The sequence below is a fragment of the Macrosteles quadrilineatus genome, unplaced genomic scaffold (genome assembly GCF_028750875.1).
Source record: "Macrosteles quadrilineatus isolate MER2022 unplaced genomic scaffold, UCM_ALF_1.0 Scaffold_5__1_contigs__length_97177068, whole genome shotgun sequence".
Lineage (NCBI taxonomy): Eukaryota > Metazoa > Arthropoda > Insecta > Hemiptera > Cicadellidae > Macrosteles > Macrosteles quadrilineatus.
The window spans coordinates 21,094,156-21,108,375 of NW_026542598.1; the positions used below are offsets into that span (position 1 = coordinate 21,094,156).

The 14,220-nt window shown below is 38.6% G+C and overlaps 1 protein-coding gene across 1 annotated transcript; it reads right to left on the reverse strand.

Moving 5' to 3' along the window:
• Positions 1 to 589: 589 nt before the first annotated feature.
• On the reverse strand, positions 590 to 13,817 carry LOC128994789 (uncharacterized). Its single transcript, XM_054419557.1, has 3 exons — positions 12,540 to 13,817; positions 3,797 to 3,997; positions 590 to 757 (listed from the first exon to the last, which is right to left on the reverse strand). Exons 1-3 carry the CDS (start codon positions 13,755 to 13,757, stop codon positions 590 to 592), a joined length of 1,587 nt encoding a protein of 528 aa, XP_054275532.1. The 5' UTR covers positions 13,758 to 13,817.
• Positions 13,818 to 14,220: the final 403 nt, after the last annotated feature.

Consider the following 14,220-nt stretch of genomic DNA (forward strand, 5'->3'; position numbering starts at 1 on the left):
CTTCGTCTCGTTACGGAATTCGTGTTGCCTCAAGATAAGACATTAGCCACTATAGATATGACGTCACCACACCTTTAGCCATCGTCCCTCCCGTATGCACATTCCCTACCCGGTTGATTGTGAGTGATGATCTTGCATTTTCGTATTGGATTGATAACTGGACAGCTGATTAGTAATAGTACTCGCATGAAAATCAAAAGGTTGTCAGTTAAATCATGAGGAACTTCAATTGCTTTAAAATGGATCGAAACTAGGCCCAGATATCCTTGGTTTGTGGGTTTTTATAATCGTCTGGTTTAGATTAGTTCAGTTTAGCTTAGTTTTCTTTATGATAGGCCTCATAACAAATAAGGAAATAGGCTTCAATTAATCAAAAGACGTTTTGTACAGGAACGATGGATTTCCCTCCTATTGACAACTGTTGGAAATCCATTACGTGTATTACCAATGACTTTGGTTAATTAATCGACAAGAAGTTAGGACTGTTGTTGACTGAGATTTGGTTGATTTGCCCATACAAATGACATTGCCGTTACGCGCAGAATAAGCGTAGCCTACTTCTAGTTAAGTAAATAAATAAAACAGCACATTACCTGAGAAATGAATTTATTAAAACAATCAATAAGATATTAATAAATAATAAACCATAGGAGTTATTAGTTCGTGCTGATCCACTATATTTACATTTCTTCGAGATTTTCGTTCCATTGAAGACGTTCGTGTGCTCATTGATCCATGGAAGAAATGGACAGATATCCTGAAACATAATCAATATGGGACTGGAATAAATGTCATTATAGAAGGTGCAGTAGAACCTCTATAGCAAGCCTCTAGGGATTATCATATACGATTTCTTATCAAGGTTGACTTCTTAGCGAGATTTACATTAACATGTCATTTAGGGCATAATAAATTCAAAGGTATTGTATTTTAAGATAAATTCAAATGAACCAAACTTCAATTGTGCCAGAAAACAGTGACCTAGGATTACAGTAGGAATAACGGACAGCAGTATCCCGATTAGAACCATCACAACGCTACTGACTTTTCTCTGGGATGAACTACCGATCGTCTGGTTAATACGCGAGCAATATAACCGATAAGCTACCCAGCTCTATAAAATATAAAGCTACGCGCGCACTACGGCGGCACGGCACGGACGGGCGGTACGGCACGGACGGCATTTTTAAGAGGGGGTGCGCGCACTAGGGCGGCACGGCACGGACGGACGGGACGGGACATCCGCAATTTAGGACAGTTGACAGTCTGCGAGCTAAAAATTGTGAGTAAAGATGGATGTAGATAAAGTGGTGATAGTAGGTTTAATTTTAGCAGAGGAAGAGGAGACAAGAAGGTGCAAGCAAAGATTTTATATACACCACATAAACAGGAAAAGTTTTGGAGAGTTCCACACCTTGTTTCCTGATCTTGTAGAAGGATTATGTGTAAAACTTACCTGATTGTTTCATAATAGATCATATTTCTGCCTATATATTGTCACGCCGGACGTTATTAAAATATTCCGGATGTCGCATGTTGTACAGTTTCGGATATTTCTCAACGAGAAAAATCAACTTACTAACATCTATGTTTACAACACACGAAAACACTACTACTTTGACAGAGATCAGTTGAGAATGGCGGATGTCCCGTGCCGCCCGCCCGGTCGGTGTGCAGTGCTCCCGGTCGGTACGGGCGGTACGGGCGTCACGGCAGCTCGGAAATGTCCTGGAGTTCTGTCTCCCGGACTTTTTAACAAACGGCGGAAGCTGCCGAACGTCCGTTGCCGGCCGTACCGCCGTAGTGGGCGCACTCATATGACATTCAATGTTATTAACTTTTAAAAATTGCCGTGCCGCCCGCCCGTCCGTGCCGTGCCGCCGTAGTGCGCGCGCAGCTTTAGACAGGGAAAAAACAAAAATTCCTAATACCCCCGCCACAGCAAACCTGCAAACTAAGCGAATTTCAACTTGTCTGATTACATATTCACTAAAATATTTTCTTAATAAGATATACCGGGTGTCCACAAAGTCTTGTCTGATCTAATAGCTTTGCTGTACGAAAACCATTAGCGCCACACTTAACCCTATGCCTTGTTTTGAAGGGAATTTAATCAAGTTTTATTTAATGAAATTGGTAACACCTAAACACAGTTGATTGACAACAATACAGTTATGATTCAATATAATAACAAATAAAAAATTGTGAGTTTAAAAGAGACATCGGATATCACAGTTTGTTTTTTTGTTTCACGAAACCCAATCCCCTATAGCAGTTCATCGACTATCCATTTGCATAATTTTTCTTTGCGAAAGAAAATGTAAATGGGTTTGTTTACTTGTTGGGGTTGTATGCAGTCCCTCTATTATAATAACTGCAACCTATGATAATTTTCCAGCAAGACGGTGCTCCGCCTCATTGGGCTAAATGTGTGAGGGATTTTTAAAATCTTCACTTCCCCGGTCGCTGGATCGGGCGTGATGGCCCGTCCAAATGGCCACCTCGTTCCCCCGTTGTAACCCCCATGTGTTTCTTGTTGTACCCATTTGGCAAGGACACTGTCTATTCTTCCCCGGTTCATAATTTACACACACTTGCGGGAGGGATTCAGGAATTCTGTGGCGTCTGTAACCAGGGATATGCTGACTAAACTGGGACAAACTGAAAAGACGTCTAGAAAATCTGCAGGCCACCTGAGGCGCACACGTAGAGTTGTGTTACGTTTGGACATAGTTATAAAATCTTAAGAAGCTACCTTTTATATCTGTAAATAAATCTTTATCGTACTATCACTCGTTTTCATACCATGCGGTTATTATTATCAGCCCAAGAATTTGTGGACACCCGGTATTTATTCCCGGTTTAAATGACATTAGATTTAGCAAGGGCTCAGGTTTGCTGCTGGGGAAGGTAAACAGTGTTTTTTTTACCAAACATCAATAGTACAGGATGAAATAAATAAATTTGCCAAATTTGATCAACATGTATCCATAAACATGTAAACTACTATGGTTTTAATTTTCTTCATAAGAATAACATAGGAATTTTAAATTTGCAATTTTTTTAATTTTCTCCGTAACCATTAGGCATACAACAATGCTTCATTATACTGAATTATTTCTTTTTTAAGCTTTACAAAATGTTGTTCAAAGGTTTATTGCGGACATTTTCCATCACGATGGTCAAATGTGAAGTAAACCATAAATCAAAATGTCCGCAATAAACCTTTGAACAACATTAACTCAACATCACCAACAATGAACTTCAAACAAAGGATCTACAAAATAGTTGGGAAAGAAATTCCAAAATTTAACGTTTTTAGGGTTAAAAACGAGAACACGTGCTAACGGACACACACAGACACACACACAGAGACACACACACCCCCACACACCCCTCCCCACACACACACATATATATATATATATATAAATTAATTTGAACGGATGGTGTTTTTGGCCTCTGGGGACCCCAAAACGAAAAAAATAAATCGGTCCCGTGTCCAGGTTTTACCATGAGACCTAAGGTAATAGCTTAATCCCTATATGAGAATTTCCCAAAAACTTAAAACGTTGAATCCAATAGGTAAATTAGTAAGCGAGTAGCTTCATAAGGCCGGCGTTATCAGAATCCATAGTGATCAGCATCAATCAAGTCGTCAGTTGGAGATCGCTGCAGAAACCTTGGTCCTTATTTTGAAGAGGCATCCTCAGTGGTTAGGCCAAGACTACAGTCTCCTCGGTTGACGCCTAGCCTATGTTATATCTATGTTTCTATGATGAGACTAAACGCTCACCTGAAACACACTGAGAGTAGTCATGGCTCCGCATTGCATGCGACCAATAGTAGACATATCACAGTTCTTGGTGTCGTCTATCCTGACTATCATCATGGTCAATCCTCGTAACTTCCCTCCACAGACCAAACCTCCACCAGAATCTCCGGGACACAAGCCGTAGTCCAGCTTGGGCTTGGAACAGAGGTACCTTCCGGTGGTCTGCAACAGACAACATATACTGATTTGTTACAGTAGGAAACATATAATTAAGTTATAATCATTGAACTAATTGTTGCTAATCTATTGCCTATCTATTGTTGCTAATATAAGTTGGTAGGTTGGTAGCCCTTGTTGTACAAATCAATCTCGACATAGTTTTTTTTTTTTTTTTTTTTTTAAGTAGAGAACGGAAATAGGGGAGGCCGTTCGAAAATGTGATCAGATCTATTGTAAAAAGTTGTAATTATAATTATCCTTGCACATCCATTGTAAAATATCCTTTATATCAATCAGAAGTATTAAATGTTTAACAGATTCTAACAAAGATTTAGTTTATCTGTAAGACAATCATAATATTTTTAAATACTTGCCAATCATAACCTCTTGCCTCGTGTTAAACAATTTTATTTATCTTATTCAGTATTTTACGTTATTTTTATTTTATTGAGAGAGCCGATCATATAGTCAGTATCAATAGTGGATTATCACTTTAAAAATCAACCTGAATATGGCTAAGTACAACTTGAACTACTTAAGTAAGGATGAGTTAAGATATGAACTCCTGATAAGAGGAGTAACTATTATGATTGATAACGTCCAGGCTTTGCGGAAACAATATCGTGAATGTATTAACATCAAACCAGATTTAGCTAATTTGAAAGACAAAATTAATCTTCAAGATGAAATAGATCTTATTGAGATTAAAATAAGCGCTTTGGAACTGTTAATTGAACAGTGTGAGAGTGTGGTTAGCAATCTGTCAGTAGCTAAATTAGATGCGAAATTGAGTCATCTTAAATTAAGAGTGGAAAATTTACATACATTTCAATTGAACACTGATCATGAGGCTATTGTTTCGGAGTTTAATAAAAAATTATCCATGCTCCATGCGCTGAGAAATTGCACTTCACGGGAGATAATAATGAAATTCAACTATACATTTTCAAACTTTTCGTATCCTCGTATTTTGGTGTCAGACAACGCTAAATATGTTGTATCACAAGAAATGAACAGTTACTTGTTTAGAAATTACATACAGCATCGGCGCATCGCGGCTTATAGGCCATCTGGGAACAAATCTGAACGATACATCAGGGATTTTTCGACATAACTGCGTTGTTTTTACCATGATGAACATTGTAATTGGGATGAAGATCTAGGAAATCTATACAATTATGTCTGAACACAGCCCAGAACTCGAGTACGAAAACTACAGCTTTAAAAATGATGTTCTTTCATGACTGTAACAATGCCTTGTCTAATTTATGGTCGATTCAAGATTTTATATCGACTGTAAGGGTTTTATTTTTAGAAGGACGTTATTTTAATTCGAAAGACGATTTTATTTTATTTAGAAGACGATTTTATTTTGTTTAGAAGAAAATGTTATTCCACTTAAGGAGATAGTTTTTATTTTTGTAAATAATAAATATAATTTGAACCCAATGGTATATTTATTATTTCGTCGAGTATAAATACTTAATTTAAATCAAAGGAATATTTTGTGTTTAAAGCGGAGACGAACTTTGTTGTCGACGGGTCGTATCAGTTATATCTACAAAGATCGAATATGCAAGTTGAGCACGCTGGGAAAATAAAAGAGGTTATCGTGTTCAAAATGTATCGGAAAACGAGAAGGTAAGGCTTGACAAGGAGGACGAATGCAGGAATAAGGACGATTTCCAAGGACTTTATGGACATCCAGTATATAATCTACATGTTAAAGTGAACCCGTCATTAAATAAAGTTAGTTATATAATAAATGTCAAGCCACCAGACCACTTTAGGCCTAAAAATAAAACTCGTGACAAACACAAAGTAAAGAGAACGATAAATAAACAAAACTCAGTCTTCCAAACTAGTCCTGAAGAAAACTACGGAGAAAAATACGATGTAAAAGTGTTAAAAGTAAAGAAGAAAAAGAAACAGGAAAAGGAGGAGAAGGGCGAGTACAAATTAACGTATGCTGAAGACTTCTTCGACTTATCTGTGCTTCTGATACTAGTTAAGAATGGGAAAGACGAGCAGGGCATCTGTACAGGAACGATTATATCAGAAGAGTGGGTGTTGACGGCGGCGCACTGTCTGGACGAAGTGGACGGAGTTATTGACTACGCTGGCGGGAACTCTCTCCAGGAATTCGAAGACTACGCAAGTGGCGAAGGCCTGCTTCCAGAAACGGCGCAACCGGTGAAGAGCGCCCAAGCTGGACTACGGTGTGTGTCCTCGAGCTTCTGGTGGAGATTTGGTCTGAGGAGGGAAAGTACGAGGAGTGGTCATGCAGATAATCAAGATGGGATACAGCAAACTGTGACCCGTCTGCTGTCTGTTGCAGGCCAGCAGGTACCTCTGTATCACACCCAAGCTGGACTACGGCGTGTGTCCCGGATATTCTGGTGGAGGTTTGGTCTGTGGAGGGAAGGTACGAGGAGTGGTCATGCAGATAATCAAGATGGGATACAGCAAACTGTGACCCGTCTGCTGTATGTTGTAGGCCAGCAGGTACCTCTGTATCACACCCAAGCTGGACTACGGCGTGTGTCCCGGATATTCTGGTGGAGGTTTGGTCTGTGGAGGGAAGGTACGAGGAGTGGCCATGCAGATCATCAAGATGGGATACAGCAAACTGTGATCCGTCTGCTGTATGTTGTAGGCCAGCAGGTACCTCTGTATCACACCCAAGCTGGACTACAGCGTGTGTCCCGGATGTTCTGGTGGAGGTTTGGTCTGTGGAGGGAAGGTACGAGGAGTGGCCATGCAGATCATCAAGATGGGATACAGCAAACTGTGATCCGTCTGCTGTATGTTGTAGGCCAGCAGGTACCTCTGTATCACACCCAAGCTGGACTACGGCGTGTGTCCCGGATATTCTGGTGGAGGTTTGGTCTGTGGAGGGAAGGTACGAGGAGTGGCCATGCAGATCATCAATGTAAATCAATGTAAATGTAGATCAAAATAAAATTAAGAACGTTTTAAAAAACCCTGTTCCAAGAAATAAATATACCGCAAAATATAAGAACTTGTCGTTTACGGCTGCTTCAATCAAAAATAATCTACAAGAAAACAACGCAGTTATCACCAAAGCGGATAAAGGGTATTGTTATCTTGTATTGTTATCTTAACCAAGGATGATTATGTCAACAAAGTCCACAATTTCATCAACGATAACAACATCGAACTTTTAAGCCATGACCCTACTTCCTCGTTTTCAAAGGACATAAACAAAATCATTTCTCTCAGCACCAACCTTTTAACTGCAGATGAAATAAAATACTTAAAAGTGACAAAACCACAAGCACCAATATTACGTGGTTTGCCGAAGATCCATAAGACTAATATCCCGATCAGGCCTTAAGTTAACTTCACCCCTTCGCCCGCTTATAAAATAGCTAAGACTCTCGACAAAATCATTCGTAGAGAAACTAAGTTAGAGAATAGCCATTCCATTAAAAACACTATAGAGTTAGTCGACAAGCTGTCAAAAATCAATTACAACCCACGATACAATATGGCCTCCTTTGACATTGTTAACCTGTTCACTAATGTTCCAATCAACGAAACAATAAATATTCTAAGGAATAATCTTGATAAAAACTCCACATTATCAGATCACGCTAAAGATGAATTGTTAACCTTAACCGAAGCGGTATTAAAACAGAACTATTTTATGTTTGATAATGAATATTACATCCAGAATGAAGGCATGGCCATGGGATCACCTTTGTCCAGTGTACTAACTGATTTATTTTTAAACAAAATCGAAGTAGAACACCTATGGTCTGATAAGAACCGCCAGAAAGATAAGATAATATTCTACTGCCGCTACGTTGATGACACGTTCCTTCTCTTCAATGGTAACATAAGACAGCTCAATATCCTCAACTCATATCTTAATTCCATCCATAAGAATTTAAAGTTTACCTTAGAGGAAGAGAACAACAACAAGCTAAATTTCCTTGACGTAACAATAACAAAACATCCCAACAATTTCACTTTCAATATCTACAGGAAACCAACCACAACTGACCAAACGATACATTCTTCAACCCATCATCCGTACAGTCAAAAAGTGGCTGCATATAATAGTTTTGTTCATCGACTTATTTCTCTACCTCTTAATCAAGACAGTTATAACGAGGAACTTAACACCATAAAACACATAGCAGTATCTAGTGGATATAAAAGCTCCATCATAGACAAGAGAGTAACTAAATATAAAAATGAAAGTAGGCCTAAGTTGTTAAAAGAGAAACAGAAATACGTTTCCACTGAGTATGGCACAGTTTTGAACAATAGCCTTAAATCTGAAATGACCAAAAACAATTTTAAAATCTCATTTAAAACGTCAAATAAACTATCTTATCTCCTAAAACCCCGAATTGTACAAAACACTGCTAATTTTGATAAGACAGGAATTTATAAAATTAAATGCAATGACTGTCCGAGTTACTACATTGGACAAACAGCTCGTTCGTTTACGCAAACATTTAAAGAACACCTGCCTAAAAAATCTACTAAATCTGCCTTCGCAAATCATTTGATTGACACAAACCATAATTACACCGACATTAATACCAATCTGGACATATTGCATTATTGCAGAAAAGGCAAACATATGAACACCATCGAAGAGTTCGAAATATACCGATCATCTAAAAACAGTCCTACCCATTTGCTCAATGAAAAATTATCCTTCGAGTAAAATTTAATCTACAATACAGCAATAGATATGATAGATGGCAGTGTCAATGTGATGCGAGGATCTGACGACAACGGGAGTGGGAGGGGGCACAAACGTCACGCTCCGACATCGACGCGTACGCGTGCCCACTGCCCAGTCATGACTCATCTTTTGCCGGCTACACCACGCACACTACCGTACCAGTATTATTTTAATTGGCAAATTTTGTTACAGGTTTGTGTTTTCGTGTTCGTGTTCGTGTCTTCAACGACTCTCCACAGTTATGAAGAGGATTTATGTGTTTAGAAGGAGTTTAACCATGGTATCAGCTTGAAAATGAACCTTTAGGTTCGAAACCTGGGTCGCTGGCCTAAAACACAGGATCACGGACAAGTACTACAGGTATTTAACCTTTTATTAGTAACCTCATTAATGTTGAGCAAGATATTAATGAAATAGCATCTGTCTTACCTACACTGCCCGAAAACTTAAAAGTCATCACTGTCCAACGTCAAGGTGTATCGATTTCGAAGTTCGACGTGAAAAACTACAGCAAGCACTTATTTGGCTGAAGGCAAATAACCCATTCTATTTTGACATAACCATTAGCGATGAAGCGCTACACCAACTACCAGTCAATGATTTTGTTTACATGAGAGTACCGTGTGTACGTGAAAACCAAGAAAGTCCTGATGAAATCGAAGAATATAATGAATATAGAATATAATGAATATATATAACATTGAAGAATGTTATATATAACTTAAATAAATGTTTCCTAATGAAACAAGTCAGTATAAACATCCTACCTCCAAAGGAAACATTTGATTTTTCTATATCTCCTCAACACTTTCAATGTTAGCTAACAAATAAACTATAATTTTTAAACAGGCTTACAATAAATATAAATAACATATTTTAAGTGATTCTGTTTTTTACATATTAGTTTTTTATAAATATATATCATTTTGTAAAGAGCTAGCAATGTAGTTTTGACTGTCATGCATGTACATTTTTGTGATGTATATTTTGCCGAAATATTCTTCATCAATGCTTTCTTCAGATTAATCTTCTTATCCTCTGGGGTTTTCTCGGTCGTGTGAGGTTAAAATTACCGGGGTATCGAAAAACGTACCTCACGAATAAAGTTTGCCGTATAAAACAGTCGAAGCGTGGGTAATTTCGTCCAAGGTTCGATTTAAAGTAAATACTAAGTCTAAGCTCAGAAATGAGTGCGAGTTAAGCAAAAGCTTACTCCAATACAACTCTTTTCATCACAGCTATCACAGACCTAGTAATCGATCGGGAATAAATTTGGTCCTTCGAGCCGGATAATGCCTCGATGGCCGAAAGCCGTCGTTGGGTAAAATAACCGCGGGCCGAAATCCCTAACGCCTATTCTAACCCCGAGCGGTGCAATATATAACTATTGCACACGTTTCCCTACCGTTCGCTTAAGTTAGTGCCTCGATGGCCGAATATCGTCGTTGGGTAAAATAAACGCGGGCCGAAATCCCTAACGCCTATTCCAACCCCGAGCGGTGCAATATATACTATTGCACACGTTTCCCTTAAACTTACCTTACTCCGTGTTAGCGGTGCAGCATGTACTGCTACACTCGCCTAACCCGCAGCGTACGAGTGCTGGGTCTTGACTGTCTCACCACCGTACCCAGGAGCCCTTTATATACCCTCCTGTGACGGTAGGAATTTTCCAGATATCAGTGCAAAGGTCGCGAGTGCAGGTTGCAACGCGCTTGGACGGGCAACTCGACGGTGCGTGCTCGTCCGCGCCTTGTTGCTCCTAACAACTACATAAAGCATGATCACAGAGAGTGAGAGTTAAGAGTAAAACACGCAGGATTTATTTAAAATTCGTAAATTGGCAACCAATATTTACGGCACATTTTAAAACATAAAATTTGTAACAAAGAATTTCAAGATTTGGCCAAATTGTTTTCACTTTAATTAAAAAACAATAACAACGACCATATGACTTTCATGTTGAACTTGGAATTTTTCACCCTTTTACCTTTTTTTTTGTTAATAGGATATTTCATCGTCAGGGCCTAAACGCTGGAAAATAAGCGAGAGTTAAAAGACACCTTTTGCCCTTGTGATGAACTATTTATCGTCATAACGCACCATTAGTTAAACAAACTATGTAAAAAAAACTGAAATAGTTTTAATAATTTAAAACTTGACCTCTCAAAACCACTTCCAGCTTGTTTTAAATTCAATTTGCTACCGCAATGGAAACAAGCAGCTGTTTAGTAAATGATGCAATCGTTTCGTCATTACGACTGTATGCTAGTGTACATTATACCATCGATACTTCGAACTTTTTACAATACAGAAACAATTATCTACAATCGATAAAACATCGATACATACTGCTGATTCTTACTCCCTTGGAGCTATAAACGATGAACAAAACTGCTACTTTTGACCCGCAACGCATGCATTAAAACGGCTGTTTTTGCTGCAGTATGACGAAAAACAAATTTGTACTGTCAAAAATTACTATTATCAATTTCGTTCAACCATTGACTATTATAGTTTTATACTTTAATACTTTCTATTAAATGGCGACCATATAAAGTAGGTATTTTAAGCCAAGTATGAATGGAGATGAGTGGCACGATGTTCGACCATTAGATATCCATCTGACTATCTTATGATATTGAAATGGACTAATCTTCAGAACGAGCCGATTTTACTGTTTCCTGTTTTGAAATGATGCTTAAATGCGTTGATATTGACTATTTTTATATATTCTTTTAAGGGTAAAAATTACAGTGTGATTTGTAATTTTTTGTTATAATACTAAACTAAAGGAAGCATCTGCAAAATATAGTGGTTATATGTTTACTGTACGTTATAATCTAAACGTAAGTAAATGTAACCCGACATTCCCAAATATCTTAACAGACTTCGCAAAGGTTTAATATCGAATTTTGAATAAATGCGATTTCAAGTTACATTATCTTAACCGGTCTCAAATAAATTTAAAAAAAATTTTATCATAACTCAGCTGTGAAACGTATTGCCAAAGTCAGTTGTAACGAGTCAAAACGTTTTATTAACAATGTTATGAATAAAATATTGAACCATTTTACAAACTCTACGAAGCTTACAATTTCAAAAGTAAAAGAGTTGTTTTATAAGGTCTTTTATCTATCGGCCTACTTAACACGTTGACTGCGCGCGCCGACTTTACAGGCGCTCCCCAGTGGCGGGCGAAGCCCCGGCGCGCAACCGAATCAGCGAACGCAATTGGCATTCAAATATTTCAGTCTGACGAATCACAAAAGAGCAGTGGTGACTGTGCTGCGTTACCCCGAGAGTGGATGTAGTTCACTGAAACACCCAAAGGTAGCAGTACTGCATGGATCCGTATCCAGTGTCTTTGTAATGTGGGTTGAAGAGAAAGTACCCGAAACCGGGACAAAAGCATTGCCAGACAGGATTTTACGGGAAATTTTAGTACCAACCTACACCAAAGTAAAGCTCGCATTCTAAGCTGGCAGGCTGGCAACGATTATAACGTCTCCGTCTGAGGCTAAGCTCACACTGACTCAATATATTTCTGTTGGTCTGGTGCCGTCCTGGGAGCGCTGGCGACGCCGACTAAAGTCGGCACGCGCAGTCAACGTGAAAGTACTCTTCAAAAGTGCCCAATGAAACAGAATAAGCTTAATTATTTCAAAACTATCAGTGACAGACTTTTAAACTTTAAACTACATCAACAATGCCACTTCCAAAATATATCATTAAGAAATATTTACTAAATTAAATGTGGACTTTCGTATACCATTTACATTTACCCTAAGACTACACTAGACCCACACACTTACTCACCGACTCTGATCCTAATAGCATGCGCAGATAGAACGAGCAGAGGCAAGGGCTTTTAATCTCCAGACGAGTCGTCTTCCTGTAGTCATCGTCCTTGTTCTCCTCTCCCATCTGAACAACACCAAATCCCGTAAAAACACACGTCGTATATCCATGGTAACTCTCCATCCAAGGTGTCGTGGTCAGCTGTATCGAGCTCACAGCCTGCGTAAAGTTGAACTTCCCCTTCACTTTGATCAGCCCCACGTCAAAATCTCCTCCCTCATACCGAGGATGAATTATAAAACTAGAGGATCGGAGCACCTGGCCTGTTGGAGGAAAGGGGCCGCTTCCATTTACGAATTTGGTTAACTCCTCCATCGAGTGACCCCCGGCATATACTATAAAATCATCACCCTCATGGAGGCAATGTGCCGCTGTCAAGACCCATTCCTCAGTTATGATCGAACCTGTGCACGTACGTGCGCCTCGACTGATGAGGAGCACAGAATACGGGTATTGCTCTGGTTCTGTCAGGTTGTAAGAATCTTCTCTTCTTCTCCAGTCGAAAGTGTCTAGGTATTCACTGTTTTCACTGTCAACCTGTGAGTCGTGCAAGATTTTCTGTTCTTTTTTGTTGTCGAATTGACATTTTTCAGTGGGATGAGTCAAATTGTTCAAATTTTCACCTTCGTTAAAATATGCAGTTAGCTTACTCTGCAAACCTTCTGTTTGGGTGACGTTGAATTCAGTGTCTTCCGTGTGCCCAACGTCTGAGCGATGCATAGCGATATCTAGGTTTTGACCATTATTGAAAGACCCTTCGGGTTCTGCTTGGATGACGTCTGGTTCAAATGTTGCTTTATGCATATCATTTTTAGATGTCGTTGTAACTCCGTCTTCAACGACTTTGCTAGGAATCTTAATTTGGTTGAAGACAATCTTTTTTGTCTTGTTGACTTTAAAATGCGCTAATTTTGTGTTCTCTAGACTTGTAGAATTTGTTACTGGTACATCTTGAGTTCTCTCCAGAGCATAACCAATGTGCATATCCTTAACATCTTTAGTAAAATTGCCATCAGTACTTCGGTTGGTATTTAATAGATGTGTTTCATCGTTAGAATGGTCGGTTCCTGTTGATAAAGTTTGGGTCTGTTCTCCATTTGTTTCCCCGGCTACATTTTGGTTAAATACGACTATTGTTTGAAAATATAAAGTAAATAATCCAAGTATCAATTCCATTGATGATTTTGAAACCGAAACAACACAATTTTGAATTAAATGCAAATGTTTAGGAGTATTTATGTTTGTTTACTAACATTGTATAAAACAACGACATGTGATCAAATTGATAGACTGGACGATTTGAATTAGCCATAGCCATAGATTAAACATAGTCCCATGTGTTGGTTAGTCTCATGGTGGAAGGAAAAACATAGGTGTGCTATTCCCACATATTCTGACGTCACTTGGATTGCAAACAAAAGATATTATTGTAACTGTCACATTAGTATGTATTTGTTTTGATTTGATTGTTATTGTTTTTATAATAATAAAAATAATAACAACCAAATTTAAAACAAATACATATACACATTTGACAGTTACAATCAGGTGATATTTTGTTTGCAATCCAAGTGACGTCAGAATATGTGGGAATAGCACACCTATGCCATTGGTCATTAGTAGCCAATGAACGTACATA

Coding starts and splice junctions, on each gene's coding strand:
- LOC128994789 (XM_054419557.1), bottom strand. CDS start 13,757: ATGGAATTGATACTTGGATTATTTACTTTATATTTTCAAACAATAGTC. Junction 3,998..12,539: donor TGCTATTAGGATCAGAGTCG/GTGAGTAAGTGT, acceptor TGTCTGTTGCAG/ACCACCGGAAGGTACCTCTG. Junction 758..3,796: donor CTACTCTCAGTGTGTTTCAG/GTGAGCGTTTAG, acceptor ATTATGTTTCAG/GATATCTGTCCATTTCTTCC.